This window comes from Larus michahellis, chromosome 4 (genome assembly GCF_964199755.1).
Source record: "Larus michahellis chromosome 4, bLarMic1.1, whole genome shotgun sequence".
In the NCBI taxonomy this organism is placed as follows: domain Eukaryota; kingdom Metazoa; phylum Chordata; class Aves; order Charadriiformes; family Laridae; genus Larus; species Larus michahellis.
In genome coordinates this window covers 73,142,164-73,154,225 of record NC_133899.1, presented here as the reverse complement: position 1 = coordinate 73,154,225, position 12,062 = coordinate 73,142,164, and the positions used below count along the sequence as shown (strand labels likewise).

The window sequence follows — 12,062 nt, the reverse complement described above, 5'->3', positions numbered from 1 at the left end:
CCATGTACTAAATCACTTCTTCGTATCTAGCCCCAGGAAGTGTTGCTATGGAGGCCAGTTCGGATGGGGAGGATGATGTAGAAAATGCAGACAAGGTAACTGAAACAGTAATGAACGGCAGCATGAAGGAGACACTGAGCCTTACTGTAGATGCTAAAACTGAAACGGCTGTTTTCAAAAGGTGAGAATATCTATTTATTGTCTTCCCAGCCTTGTAAAATAAGCACTGTTGATGGAATACTACATGTCATCAAAAAGAGTTCTTTGCGAGTCATAATTCCTGAGGCTTTAACTAGAAACCTGCTTCAAAAGTATTTTTTTAAAAAAACCTTTACTTCCAGTTGGTTGCTATAACATGAGATTTTCCTTATCAAGCCTTAATATCAGTGGAAGACTGACTCAATAACTTTTGATCCTGATGCATGTTATTGTGCATTTTTTTTTTATGTACCATTATTCTTTTAAGACACAGTTAATTGCGTGTCAAAGCTGAGCTTTTTAAATTTTCTACGGAACTGTTAGATTTGGATTGGAATTCCATCCCTCTCATCCAGGAGGATGGAGGACAGAAGTTGAAGGCCAGCTGGTTGCTGCTCTTGAGAGTAACTTAGGGTGATCACTGTTGGTGGTATGGATGATGGTGTCAAATCTGTTCTGGGCTGCAGGTGCCGCAAAGAATTCTGGAATAACCAGAAGAACAAACTCCTTAATTTTGGTATCTTCTGATACAAAGTGTTTGATTCAGGAATAACTGTCTTACAGTATAGTTATATTCCATATTACATATGCCAACAACGTGATCCTTCTATAGGAATAAAACACCTTTCCATTTCATGGAAGGGTCTTGTAGATCTTGTCTACTAAGATCTTCTGATCTTAGATTTAATAATCAAGTGGTTTTTATTTAGTATCAAATCTTTATGTAGGGAAACAGAGGCTACAGTCTGACCTGCAAAAATAATTTTGTCTTTATTAATTGAAGCTGGTGTGGTTTTTTTTTTCCCCCCTGCCCCAGTCTTGACAAATCTGAACATACTACTAGCATATTGGCATGCAACCCTCTTCTCATTCTTTTAGAATAACTTCCTAGTATTTGTCCCTATTCTAGTTTTAAATATTGAAAAGAAATTGTCCATATGCATTGGAAGCTGCTTAAAAAAAATCACAATCCATTTCAGTAGAAAAAACTTCCCAGTGTTAGTCCTTACATTGCCCTTCTTTTAAATTCATTTTACTTTGTCCCATTAGTGGTAGGAGGTAAGTGCTATCCATTTTGGATGGTTCAGGAATGGAAATGTAACAGCTTTTAGTCAGTCTTGCTTCTATCCTTTTGATTATTGAAGCAATAAATAACAACTCTGATCTCTGATGTTAACAACTCTAAACTTCTGTTGTTTTTCAATATGGAGGAGGGAGCATTTATGGCTGCATGGCACTTACGAATCAAATGGTATTGCTAGAGGAATTGAACCAAGGCAGTTTAGAGGATTGTGACACAGTGCAGACTCATGTGGCATAGAACCATGGTGCCTTGCTGACATAGTAAATGAGGCATCTGCTCTCCGGTTTTTATTCGGTATTTTGGGCAATGTTTTTATATGGTCTGCACTCCTGTTGTGTTGGATTGTTATCCATGGTATTTTTACACTTCTCCTTAAACTGCTTTAGTTCCCATGCACTTTAAAGCTCTGTGACTTGTGATACTGGTGCAGAAACTACTGTGAGGAGCCAGCACGTGGTGGCAGTTCCTGCTTGCCTTCATGGAATTATGTGCTTGAACTGTGGAGTAAGCACTTCAATTCTTGTAATTAAAGGGACACAGAGGTGCAAAGGGAGGCAGTATCATAGAACCGCCCAGGTCAGAAGGGACCTCAAAAGATCTTCTGGCCCAACTTTTTGTGGGAAAGGGAGCCTGGATGAGACTATCTAGCACTCTGCCCAATTGCATCTTGAAATCCTTTAGCAATGGGGACTCTGGGATCTTGATTTGGAAAGGGGAGATTAAGGAAATGTAGAAGGAGGCTGAAAGGTGAGGCCTTAAATATTGACACTGTTCTACTCTCATAGAGGTATGTGGTCTCATGCTGAGTCAATGCTCACACGTCTGTCTTTAAACCGACTTTTAAATATGCCAAAACAGCAAATGGGAGAGAAAAGTAGTATTTCCTTTGGAATAAATACCTAAAACAGTGCGGGGGGGGAGGTCGAGATCAAGGGACAATTTGAGTAGTGAGAGGAGGTCCTACTCTGTGTACCTGGCAAAGTGGATGCTTCCAGACCTAACTTTTATATAGGATTTCTGCCAATAGAAAACTGATGGTGTTGAAGTCAGTGTTAAGGGGAGGGAGGAGCGTTATAGAATGATTAGAGTTGGAATGGACCTTGAAGATTATCTAGTTCCTACCTCCCTGACGTGGCCAGGGACACCTCCCACTAGACCAGGTTGCTCAAAGCTCCATCCAGCCTGGCCTTGGACACAGGATGCCCTTGATGGGGCATCCACGACTTCCTTGGGCAACCTGTTCCAGTGTCTCCCCACCCTCACAGTAAAGAATTTTTTCCCAATATCTAATTAAAATCCTATCCTCTTTCAGTTTAAAACTGTTACCTTTCATCCTATCATTACAATCCCTTATAAAGAGTCCCTCCCCATGTGTCCTGTAGGCAGGACAGTCACATGTGTTCCCTTTAAGTACTGGAAGGTCACAATAAGGTCTCCCTGGAGCCTTCTCTTCTCCAGGCTGAACAACCCCAACTCTCAGCCTGTCTTCATAGGAGAGGTGCTCCAGCCCTCTGAACATCTTTGTGGCTCTCCTCTGGACTCACTCCAACAGGTCCCTGACCTTCTTATGTTGGGGGCCCCAGAGCTGGATGCAGTACTCCAGATGGGATCTCAGAAGAGCGGAGTAGAAGGGGAGAATCACCTCCCTTGACCTGCTGGCCACACTTCTTCTGATGCAGCCCAGGATACAGTTGGCTTTCTGGGCTGCAAGTGCACAATGCCGGCTCCTGTTGAGCTTCTCATCCACCAACACCCCCAGGTCCTTCTCCTCGGGGCTGCTCTCAATCCCTTCATCCTCCCGGCCTGTATTTGTGCTTGGGATTGCCCCTACCTACATACAGGACCTTGCACTTGGCATGCACAGTAGTTAATTTGTGGAAAGCAACAAAGGACAAAAATGTGGTTTCTGAACTTAATTCAAAATGGAGGATGAGAAGGGAAGAACTGACAGCAGAGACAACCCCTTTTTAAAAAACAAACCAACAAAAATTAGGAGACCAGTTCTAATGGTGATGGTGACAAGTATTTTATTTTGAACAAATACAAAGAGTATCAAGGCAAATGAGATGGGGACATTAGATGGGGAAAACTGGATCTTGATGAGAGATTACAATGCAAAAGACAATATTCTACAGGCTCTGTAGGTGTAAGGAGCCATGGGAGGAAAGAGAAGGATTCATTGAAACTTAAAAGGATCCACTGAAAGGAGAACTCTAAGAATAGGAAGAATAATCAGCAGAGGAAAGTATGTAATAAGACAGGAACATTTTGAAGCCAAATAGATTTGTTGCCAGAGAAGTATAAGACTGATGTTTGTGTCTACTTCAGAGCTACCTTATAACTATCTCTTGCAGGTATATGGTTAAACTTGTGTTTTAGTGCACTCATAATGGTGTGACAGAGGTGGCAGAGGGTGGGAATGGAGAGGCAGAAAAGCTCTAATTTAGAGGCAAACCACAGGCATTTGATAGCTAATGACTTGAGGCTGCCTAGTTGCATGGTAATGTCTTATATTGTGTGAGTGTACTGGTTTTTCACTGAACTATGTTTTGTTTTGTCTCTTGAGAGGAAGTTCATTAAATAGTTTGGGCTACAGTCTTAGTACTGCGTAACCCGTACATTGTATTTCACTGTGGAGTTATTTGGGAGTTTAATAAAGATGGTGATGAGTTAATGATTCTGCTGATATGTTTCATGGACAGGCTTTATTTATGCCAGTTTCTGAGGGAATCTTGAATTTCTTTTATACTTTCTTCCTTCCATTTTTGCATACTTCTGGCTTCAGAGTGTTGAAATCATATCGGTATGTATAGTAAAGGATCATGACTGTGATTGTTACCACTTCAGGCATCACACACATTCCTTATTTCTTTTCTGATCTTATTTGTAACCACTGTGTTTCCTGCCCTTTTATCCAGTCAAGTTTTAATGGATGTAAACACTGATGCGTTATTAGGTGTTTGTAAAGTCTAGAGCCATGTGCTTGATCTTCATGTTGCAACTGTAACTTTAAATCCATTTGCATGTGAAATATGGACCCATCTCCCAGTTTTCTCCTGTTGCCTGAAATTTCCCTGTAAGTAAACTTAAAAATTAAATAACTTCTTTCCTTTTTTTTTTTAAAGTGAGGAAGGAAAATTGTCTACCTCGCAGGATGCTTCTTGTAAATATGTAGTAGAAGAGAATGCGGAGGTTGCAGAAGAGGCTCCTTCAGCTCTGCAGCCTACTAACAGCAGTCCAGAACAGAGGTAACTGCGATCAAGGATGCTTTCAATCCTCTAAATAGCAGTTTGCATGTTTTTCTAATAGGATGTCTAAAGAGATTAATGAATTCCTGTTAGTTATCAGCTCTGAGTTTAGCTTGATCTAAACATGTGCTTGCATCTATTTTATAAAATTCTCACAAGTTAGATTTTTTTTTTGTTGATTCTAAGACTCTTGAGTTGTCAAAAATGTATTTGCCTTGTACTATTTTGTCTTGCAGGGGGTTGTAAATATTCCCATTCTGTTTCATGATATGTTATTGAGTTAGAATAGTGAATTGATACACTTATGATAAAAAATGATTTAAAAAAAATGTTAAGGAAACAAGTTTGACTTTATGCTGAAAATTTACGTAAGTTAGGTCAACCATTTTTTTTTATTTTATTCTGTATTCTATGCTGCAGAAGAGTTTGGGGGGAGTTCACTAGTGCAGCTGTACGGAAAGGAAACGATGCCTTAAGTTACTCTTGTTTGCTTGTGAATCGGTTATTATTTGCACCCAGGTATTAATCCGAATGCTTGCAGATTTGGAGAAGATTTTTCAAAGTACATAAACTTGTTTCAAATAAAACTTGCCTGAAATATGGAGCAGTCTGGATTGCTCAGCATACTTATTGGAGGAGAGAAGACATTTTTCTTTGGCAGCTTGGCTACTTCTGCAGTCTTGGAGAATAGTAATTCGGGATACAATTCTGAGGGGACCAGCACCAAACGGAGAAAGCTGCTCTTGCATAAATTTGTTTCTCTTAAATTGTAAATTGTCAGGTGGTATTGCTTTCTCCAGAAAATAAAAAAAAAAGGCATTTGACAGTATTTCTTCTGCTTCATTTGTTGTTGAAGTACTTGTTTGGGTTTTTTTTTTTTTGCCTCCCAAGTTACAATGGTATGGAAACATACACAAGCAACTCTTAAGTATAGTATGGCTTCACTAAAATCAAATGCACATAGTGACATTAATCACCAAATGCTAGAAGTGCTTAACGCAGATATTTCATATCTGAGCTGGTTTCTAGACTTCCGTCAGAGCAGCATTCATCTTTATCTTAAAAGCCTAAAACAATGAAGGACTTGAAGTAGGTGAGAAGACTTCCATCCTTGAAGGCAGTATTCAGTTGAGACTTTGCTCTGGAACTTAGGTATTCATAAGTACATTAATATCTAGGCAAGAGTTTACTGGTTTCCTAGCACAACAAATGGCTTGTTGAACATTAGGTGCAATCCCGCAGGCTTGATTCTTGATGTAAAGGCAAAGGGTGCTGTGCTGCCCTTTCTTGTTTTAGATGTAATGCAAGGGTGCCCAGAGCAACTGTGCTCTCTCAGAGAAAACCCTTGTAACATGAAAATCTGAATGTGAATGTGTATTTACTAAACCCTCAGTAATCCGTAAGGTCTGCTCCTTTTCCTGCAGTGCAGGGTTTGGGGGGCAGAGCTGTGCATGCTGCCACCTTGTTGAGGAGCTGAGGGCGTTCTGAAGGGGAACGCGTTCTGAAGGGAGAGAGGATTTATTAAAAGCAATTCCAGGAGTCACTTCTGCCTTGTATAAGCAGGGATATGGTTCTGAAAATCAGAGATTTTCAAACTGTTATTAGAGAAACATATTTCTCGCACAAATCCTGTGAAAGTAGTAATCACTTTTAAGACTTTGTGGACGCTATATTAGATACCTAGCTTCGTAGTGAAGACAAAATTGAAATGCTTTGTTAGCAAAGATTTGGACTATAGCTATACAACTATACATGTATATAGACTATACAACACAGAACTCTACTGCATGTTGTGATTATACTGTATGCAGACCAAGAAAGATGCAACGTGTTTGACAAATTTAGATTCTGTTTTTTAGACTTGTTTATGAGCTAGTATGTCTTACCTCTATGGTACTGGGTGCTATGCTAAAACACTGCTACCTTTCCTGTAAGCCAGAACTTTCTACTCTGCATAAATTCCATAAATTTAATCAAGAAGTGGATTCTAATCAGAAAAAAAAGCAACTCTCTATACTAAGTTAAAGTGGGAAACACAGGAACTGACTTTCACAGCCTCTTCTTTATTTGGAGGAACTGTTTTTATCAAGACAACATTTTTAATGCTGATAAGCATTAAATTGTGTGGAAGAAGTCTCTGGGTACGAGGTGATTGCCTTTTGAGTAAAGATGTGTCTAAACCAACAGAGGGCTCTCGGAGCTAGCAGTTTGTTAGAGTGCTTTTTCGGTTGCAGGAAATCTGGAGGAACTCCTTTCCTTGAATTCCGGCTGGCTTCGTTGAAGCTCAGTACTTTCTTTCTCTAAAGGTGGCTGTCACAGCAGATCCTCATACAAGCGCAGTATAAATATCAAGATAAACATGATTGTGCTTTTGGGGCTCCATGCATGTATGACTAGTGGGAGGAGTCCCCTAGGTAGGTCTTTGGCTGGTGGCCAGCAGTAGTAATCTCTGCTAGGAGCCCTCTTCCGTCATGGACCTTTTTCCAGTTAACAAGTGACTTACTGCTGTGTGTCAGACTTCCTGTCCATGCAGCACTTGTTTCTTACCTTCCAGGTTTCTCTAAAAAGTGTTTACTTTTGTCTAGTGCTGTCTTTTGTCTAATGTGTACATTATTTTTTTAAAAAGTGTTTTTATAGCTTAGCAGCCAAAGACTTAGCTAGGGGACTCCTGCTGGTCATGTGCATGTAGAGCACGGACCCAAGAGTGGCTTCTCTGTGATGTACACCATCAGAGAACAGGAGTTACAGGTAACTTTTCTCATGTGTAGTTCCAAGTGGTATTTATGTTCTTTAAGGGGAACTTCAAATGTATGCAGTAGACTTGCAGTGATTGGAAGTTGAGGGTTTTTTGCCTTTTTTGCTTGCAATTCTTAATGTTCTCATGCACTACTGACTTGATGGTTTTATTTGTGTTAGTCCAGAGCAGTTTGAGCCCACACTTACACTAAACTTCTTATCTAGAAATGTATATGCTGTCATTGTTTTCACTTTTGCAGGTTTGCTCCTTATTTTCCTCCTTGCTTCCTGAACTTTTCATGCTAATGGACTGACATTCAAAGTATTTGTGAAATGGCAGTTTGTAGATTAGATTAGTAACTAACACAGTTGTTTTTTGGTTTGGGTTTTTTTTAAGACGCTTTTGTTTTTCCTGTTGTGTCTTAGCTGCTTATTTTCAAATGCAGTCTTAAATACTGATGGTATCACATTTTGCCTCGCAATAAGATTTGGAGAAGTATCAGAAACGTGCTTTTTATTAGTGATTCTCTTGGGGAGATGGTGCATCTCTGGAGACCACTTAGTACCTCAGCTAATAAAAATCAAACACTCTTCAACGGTTTGCTCAGTTAATTAAAGTGCTGTGCTTAATTAGGCAATAAGGACTCCAGAAAATCAATGGGATGAGCATGTTATTAGCTTGCATTTCTCCTCTTCAACTGAGAGGTCATGCTACACAGGATCTGGGGTTGTTGGTTTTGGTGTTGGATGTGTATGATGGGGGTTTTGGTGTTGTTTTCTTTTGCACCTACCCAAATTTAGCTTGGACCTTTTCTTGTTTCTTGTATACTTACCTCTTTTTTTGGCCTCTTAGGACTGATCAACACACCCATTTAGGAGAGGCGTCTGTTAATGGCCCTGTATGATGTGTGATGTCTGCTACCTTGGCTGAAGAAAATGAACTGATATATCCAGGTGTTTGAGTGTTTCTTGAGGATTTCATCTAGACCCTGTTGAAGCCAGTCACTGCTGCACTAATTTCGCAAGGGATCAGGACCAGCAACATTTATATTCTAGATTTTAAGACATTGTACAGAAATTCATAAGTGTAAAAATATTGCACATTGAGAAATACCAATAATTTTTGCGTATGTTTATATTGTATTGTTCTAAATAATGGGTGGCCTGTGAAATAAGATCCTGCTACCCATGTAATGATGACAGTAGTGTTACTATAGTTAAAATGGCTGTAAGAATAGTTTTATAAAAAAGTGAATACACAAATCTAATGTATTTGAGACATAACTATTTGACTATTAGTGTGACCAAAGTATTTAGCAGTTTTCATACATTTTTCACCTTGTAAAAAGAAAAGAAAAAAATGAATTCATGTTTCTTCTGAAACTGAAATGCCCTATAAATGTTATTTTGGTTGTTTTAGCTTACAAAAGTGATTTAAATAAGAATTTTTTGGTGTTCAGCATTTTACAACAGGTTTTTAAATTGGTAATTGTTTTCTGTATTGTTTAAAACAGATCAAAAATGTAAGTCTATTGGTAGAGATTTTAAGTATTTATTGCTACAACTTAGTTGACAAATTGATGTTACTGTAAAGCCATATGTTCTGTTAAGTCTTGTTTGCTTGAAACAATACCTTACAGGTGAAACACTAGAATATTTGAAGTGCACATGGCTTGTTGTGTTTAAGTGATTCACCTGCCTTTTAACCCATTCACCAAGATTTAGTTTAACACCAAGCATTATACGATGGAACATTTCAGAACAATCTGCGTATTTAAAACGCTATAATCCTTTTAGACAAGTCAAGTAAATGAAATGCCTGTGCTGCTAATGTAATTACAGTACATGCATTTTAAAAGTATATAGTGTTTTTAATACAAATTTTGGCAGCAGAGCATGTTGATTGTTACTTTCACTGTACTGATCTGTGTGAGGCTTTCATTTGTATGTTCTAAACCAGTTTTTTCACAGCTGGTTTGTGTATATATAGTGATTATGAAAACTAATTCTGTGTAATTTATAATTTTCTATGTCAGTGTAAAATTCCAACAGCCTTCTCAAACAAACAGAAGCAATATAATGTATATTGCCACATTGTCTGGTGAAAGGGTTAAAGTACTTCACCTCCTGCACTTTTAGATGCAAATCCATTTTTGTTTCTGTAATAGTTACATTCATTTATTTTTTACATCATTTGTTTTCCTGACCAGTATTTAAAGCCAAAAGGATACTCTAAACAATGGCCAATGTTTTATTTTAGAAGGCATCCCAAGCAACGTGCCTAAACATTACATTGCATACAGAAATAAAAACCAAACACATACGTATAATGGCATTGCCCTTATTGCTTCCTCTCTTGCACTTTCTGCATCAGATTTCAGTGGCACTCATCATTGCAAGCTGTTACAAACTGAGCAGTTGTGTGAAAATGGTGGGGGGAGGAAAGAAGTAGTGTAGGTGGAATTGGTAACTGTGGTTGCCCTTTATACATATATATTCAGTATAAATAATGGAATCCAGTCAGTTTCTAAGTTGTTTCTTCTTCAATTCAGAATTACTTCCAGATCAGCTTGACCAAAAATGTTTTGTATATCAGCTTTAAGGTTGGCTGGCAGCTGTCCTTTTATCACTTTCTGATCTGTTATTCAACAAGCAGTTTTGGAAACAAACCCCCTCCTTTCAACACATGAATTGCAATCCAAGTAGAAAATCCAAATCCAGGAGAGCAGTGTGTTGGCTTATATAAGTTTGATGCTTATAAGGAATAAAACTTCTGTCCTTTCCAGTGGAGCTACTTGTCCCTTGCTAACAAGTTGAATGAACTAGCTAGGTAGCCAGGAAAAGTGGAGGAGATACTGGTAGCAAATGAGTTGAAACTGTATTTCTGCCCCGTTCTGCCCTGCAGTTCAGCAGTCTGTAGCGTGTTGTCCTTCCTTCTGTTAATGAACTGTCCCTATCAGTGCACTATCCAGTTCATACTAAGCTCAAAATCGAGGAGGAGGGAGTGTTTTGTCCCCCTTCCCTCTGTTCCTGAGAGGTAATATCAGTTGAGTGGAGATGTGAGAAGTGGTGGTGAGTGGAATTCACCCTTCAGTGTAGTTTGCATTCTAATTAAAGGGTGCAATAGAGGTAAACTAAGTCGGCTGATGCTAATTCCAGTGGTCTTGAGGGTTCTTCCTTACTGTTGCCTTTATTGTTAGTTTTCACAGCTTGTGTGGGAGATGAGTTACGCCTGGGATTTAACCTAGATTGGAGGTAGCGTGAACGTACTCTGGGGAGGTGTAGGGTGTGTTTTACCCACTAACTGTATTACTTGTACAAGGAGTCCTCAACTTGAAGGGAAGGCTTGGGAGTTGTATTTTTGGCAGGGTGTACGGTGGTATGTGTGCATAGACACGCCCACCTTTTGCCATCTTTTCCCAATGCTTTATGCTGCTCACGTAGGCTTACGAAGGTTTGGGCATACTTCTTCTGAATGGCTGCGTTACCCAACCTCTTTAATCAAATTTGACTTGCATGCAATGGGATTTATGAGTCGTCTTTATTAAAAGGTAGTTTAATGCATTTGTGAGATGGACTGAAGTCTAATAGCCCTGTACAGGTTTGATATGTTACACCGTATTTAGCAGCAGTTAAGGTGAAGAAAGCTTGCTTGGAATGGCTCCTACTGCATCCGTGCTTCGCCGCGTTTCACAGCACTCTTTGGAGTGGCTAGAGGCTCAGTCACTTGAAACTCAGGAATAGTGGGCAGTCGATATCAAAGGGCAGTGGGTGTAACCTTCAGGACTTCTCTGGGAAAGGATTTTTCACTTGAGCAAGTGCGTGTTGCAGAAGTGGCTAGACCAGCAATATTCGCGGTAGCTCATTGCCTCTTCAAACTCTGTCGCTGTTACCTGGCAGAGCGGATGAATCATGCCTTCTTGACCAGTTAAACCATTATTTTTAAGTGTAAGCCTTGTACTGGATTTTATAGCGAGATAATTCTATTTAAGTAAAAGTGTAAGCCGTCGTCTTGACTAACATTATTATTATTTAAGCGAGCACTCCTCCTGCTCAGTGAGTTGACAGGTTGTCACTGAGAAGACACCGGGATAGTTGAAACAATCTCATTCCATCGGCATAAGCGCAGCCCAGTGTGACCGTGCTCTTGAGCGAAACCTGCCTTCTTGCCTCCGGTAAGCCTTGGATCTACCTCTTGGAAACAGGGAGTTCTGTATTGTCATCTGCGTACTCCTGGGGAAGCCTGCTGTGACAGTCATTCTTTGTGTGAAATCCACTGAGGAGTAACGAAAGACTTATGAGGAAGACGAATCAGGTTGTTACTATCATTCATTATAAGCTTATCTTCCTGTTTAAATTAGCTTTAATTTCCTTGGAGATTGTTTTGTTTGCTGACATGCGTCTTACACAGTTATATCAGGAAGTATTTATTGTATATAATTGACGGGTCTATTAATATACTTAAACAATCGCTTCCGACTGTCTCAGAATAAATAGTGCTTTCCTCAGTGTAGTACAAGTGCTTCAAGTTTCATTATAAAAGTGTCTGTGTTGTTTCCTAAACCAGGATGGAAAATGGAAGTTAATGCAGCAGCAAGAAGCCTTTTTTTCTTTTAAGTTTTTAACTTCTGTCTTTTAGTTTCTGCATCTTACTTCCTCACAGGTAAGGATTTGGCATCCTTCTCTTCCGTTATTGTTTGAATATGTAAGGTTACAGCATGGAGGGGAAGACTAAGGCAATAAAATCAAAATAAAAAAATACTCTTGGCGTAAAAATAGTCATCTTCCTGCTTGCT

General features: G+C 39.3%; 1 protein-coding gene across 19 annotated transcripts in view; it reads left to right on the top strand.

Annotated features, from left to right (window-relative positions):
* PPP6R3 (protein phosphatase 6 regulatory subunit 3) overlaps positions 1–9,596 on the top strand; it is a 58,957-nt gene extending 49,361 nt beyond the window's left edge. For 12 of the 19 annotated variants that reach the window (XR_012586804.1, XM_074585538.1, XM_074585547.1 and 9 more), the window contains 3 exons: positions 31–181; positions 4,408–4,530; positions 8,120–9,596. Coding sequence is in view for 18 of the 19 variants with exons in the window: in XM_074585538.1 (XP_074441639.1) it covers positions 31–181; positions 4,408–4,530; positions 8,120–8,171 (326 nt within the window). In the remaining variant the exon portion in view is untranslated. Of the gene's footprint in view, positions 1–30; positions 182–4,067; positions 4,086–4,407; positions 4,531–8,119 lie in introns of all 19 variants that reach the window. The other 7 variants (XM_074585534.1, XM_074585544.1, XM_074585535.1 and 4 more) reach the window with 1 other exon arrangement.
* The last annotated feature ends 2,466 nt before the right edge of the window (positions 9,597–12,062 follow it).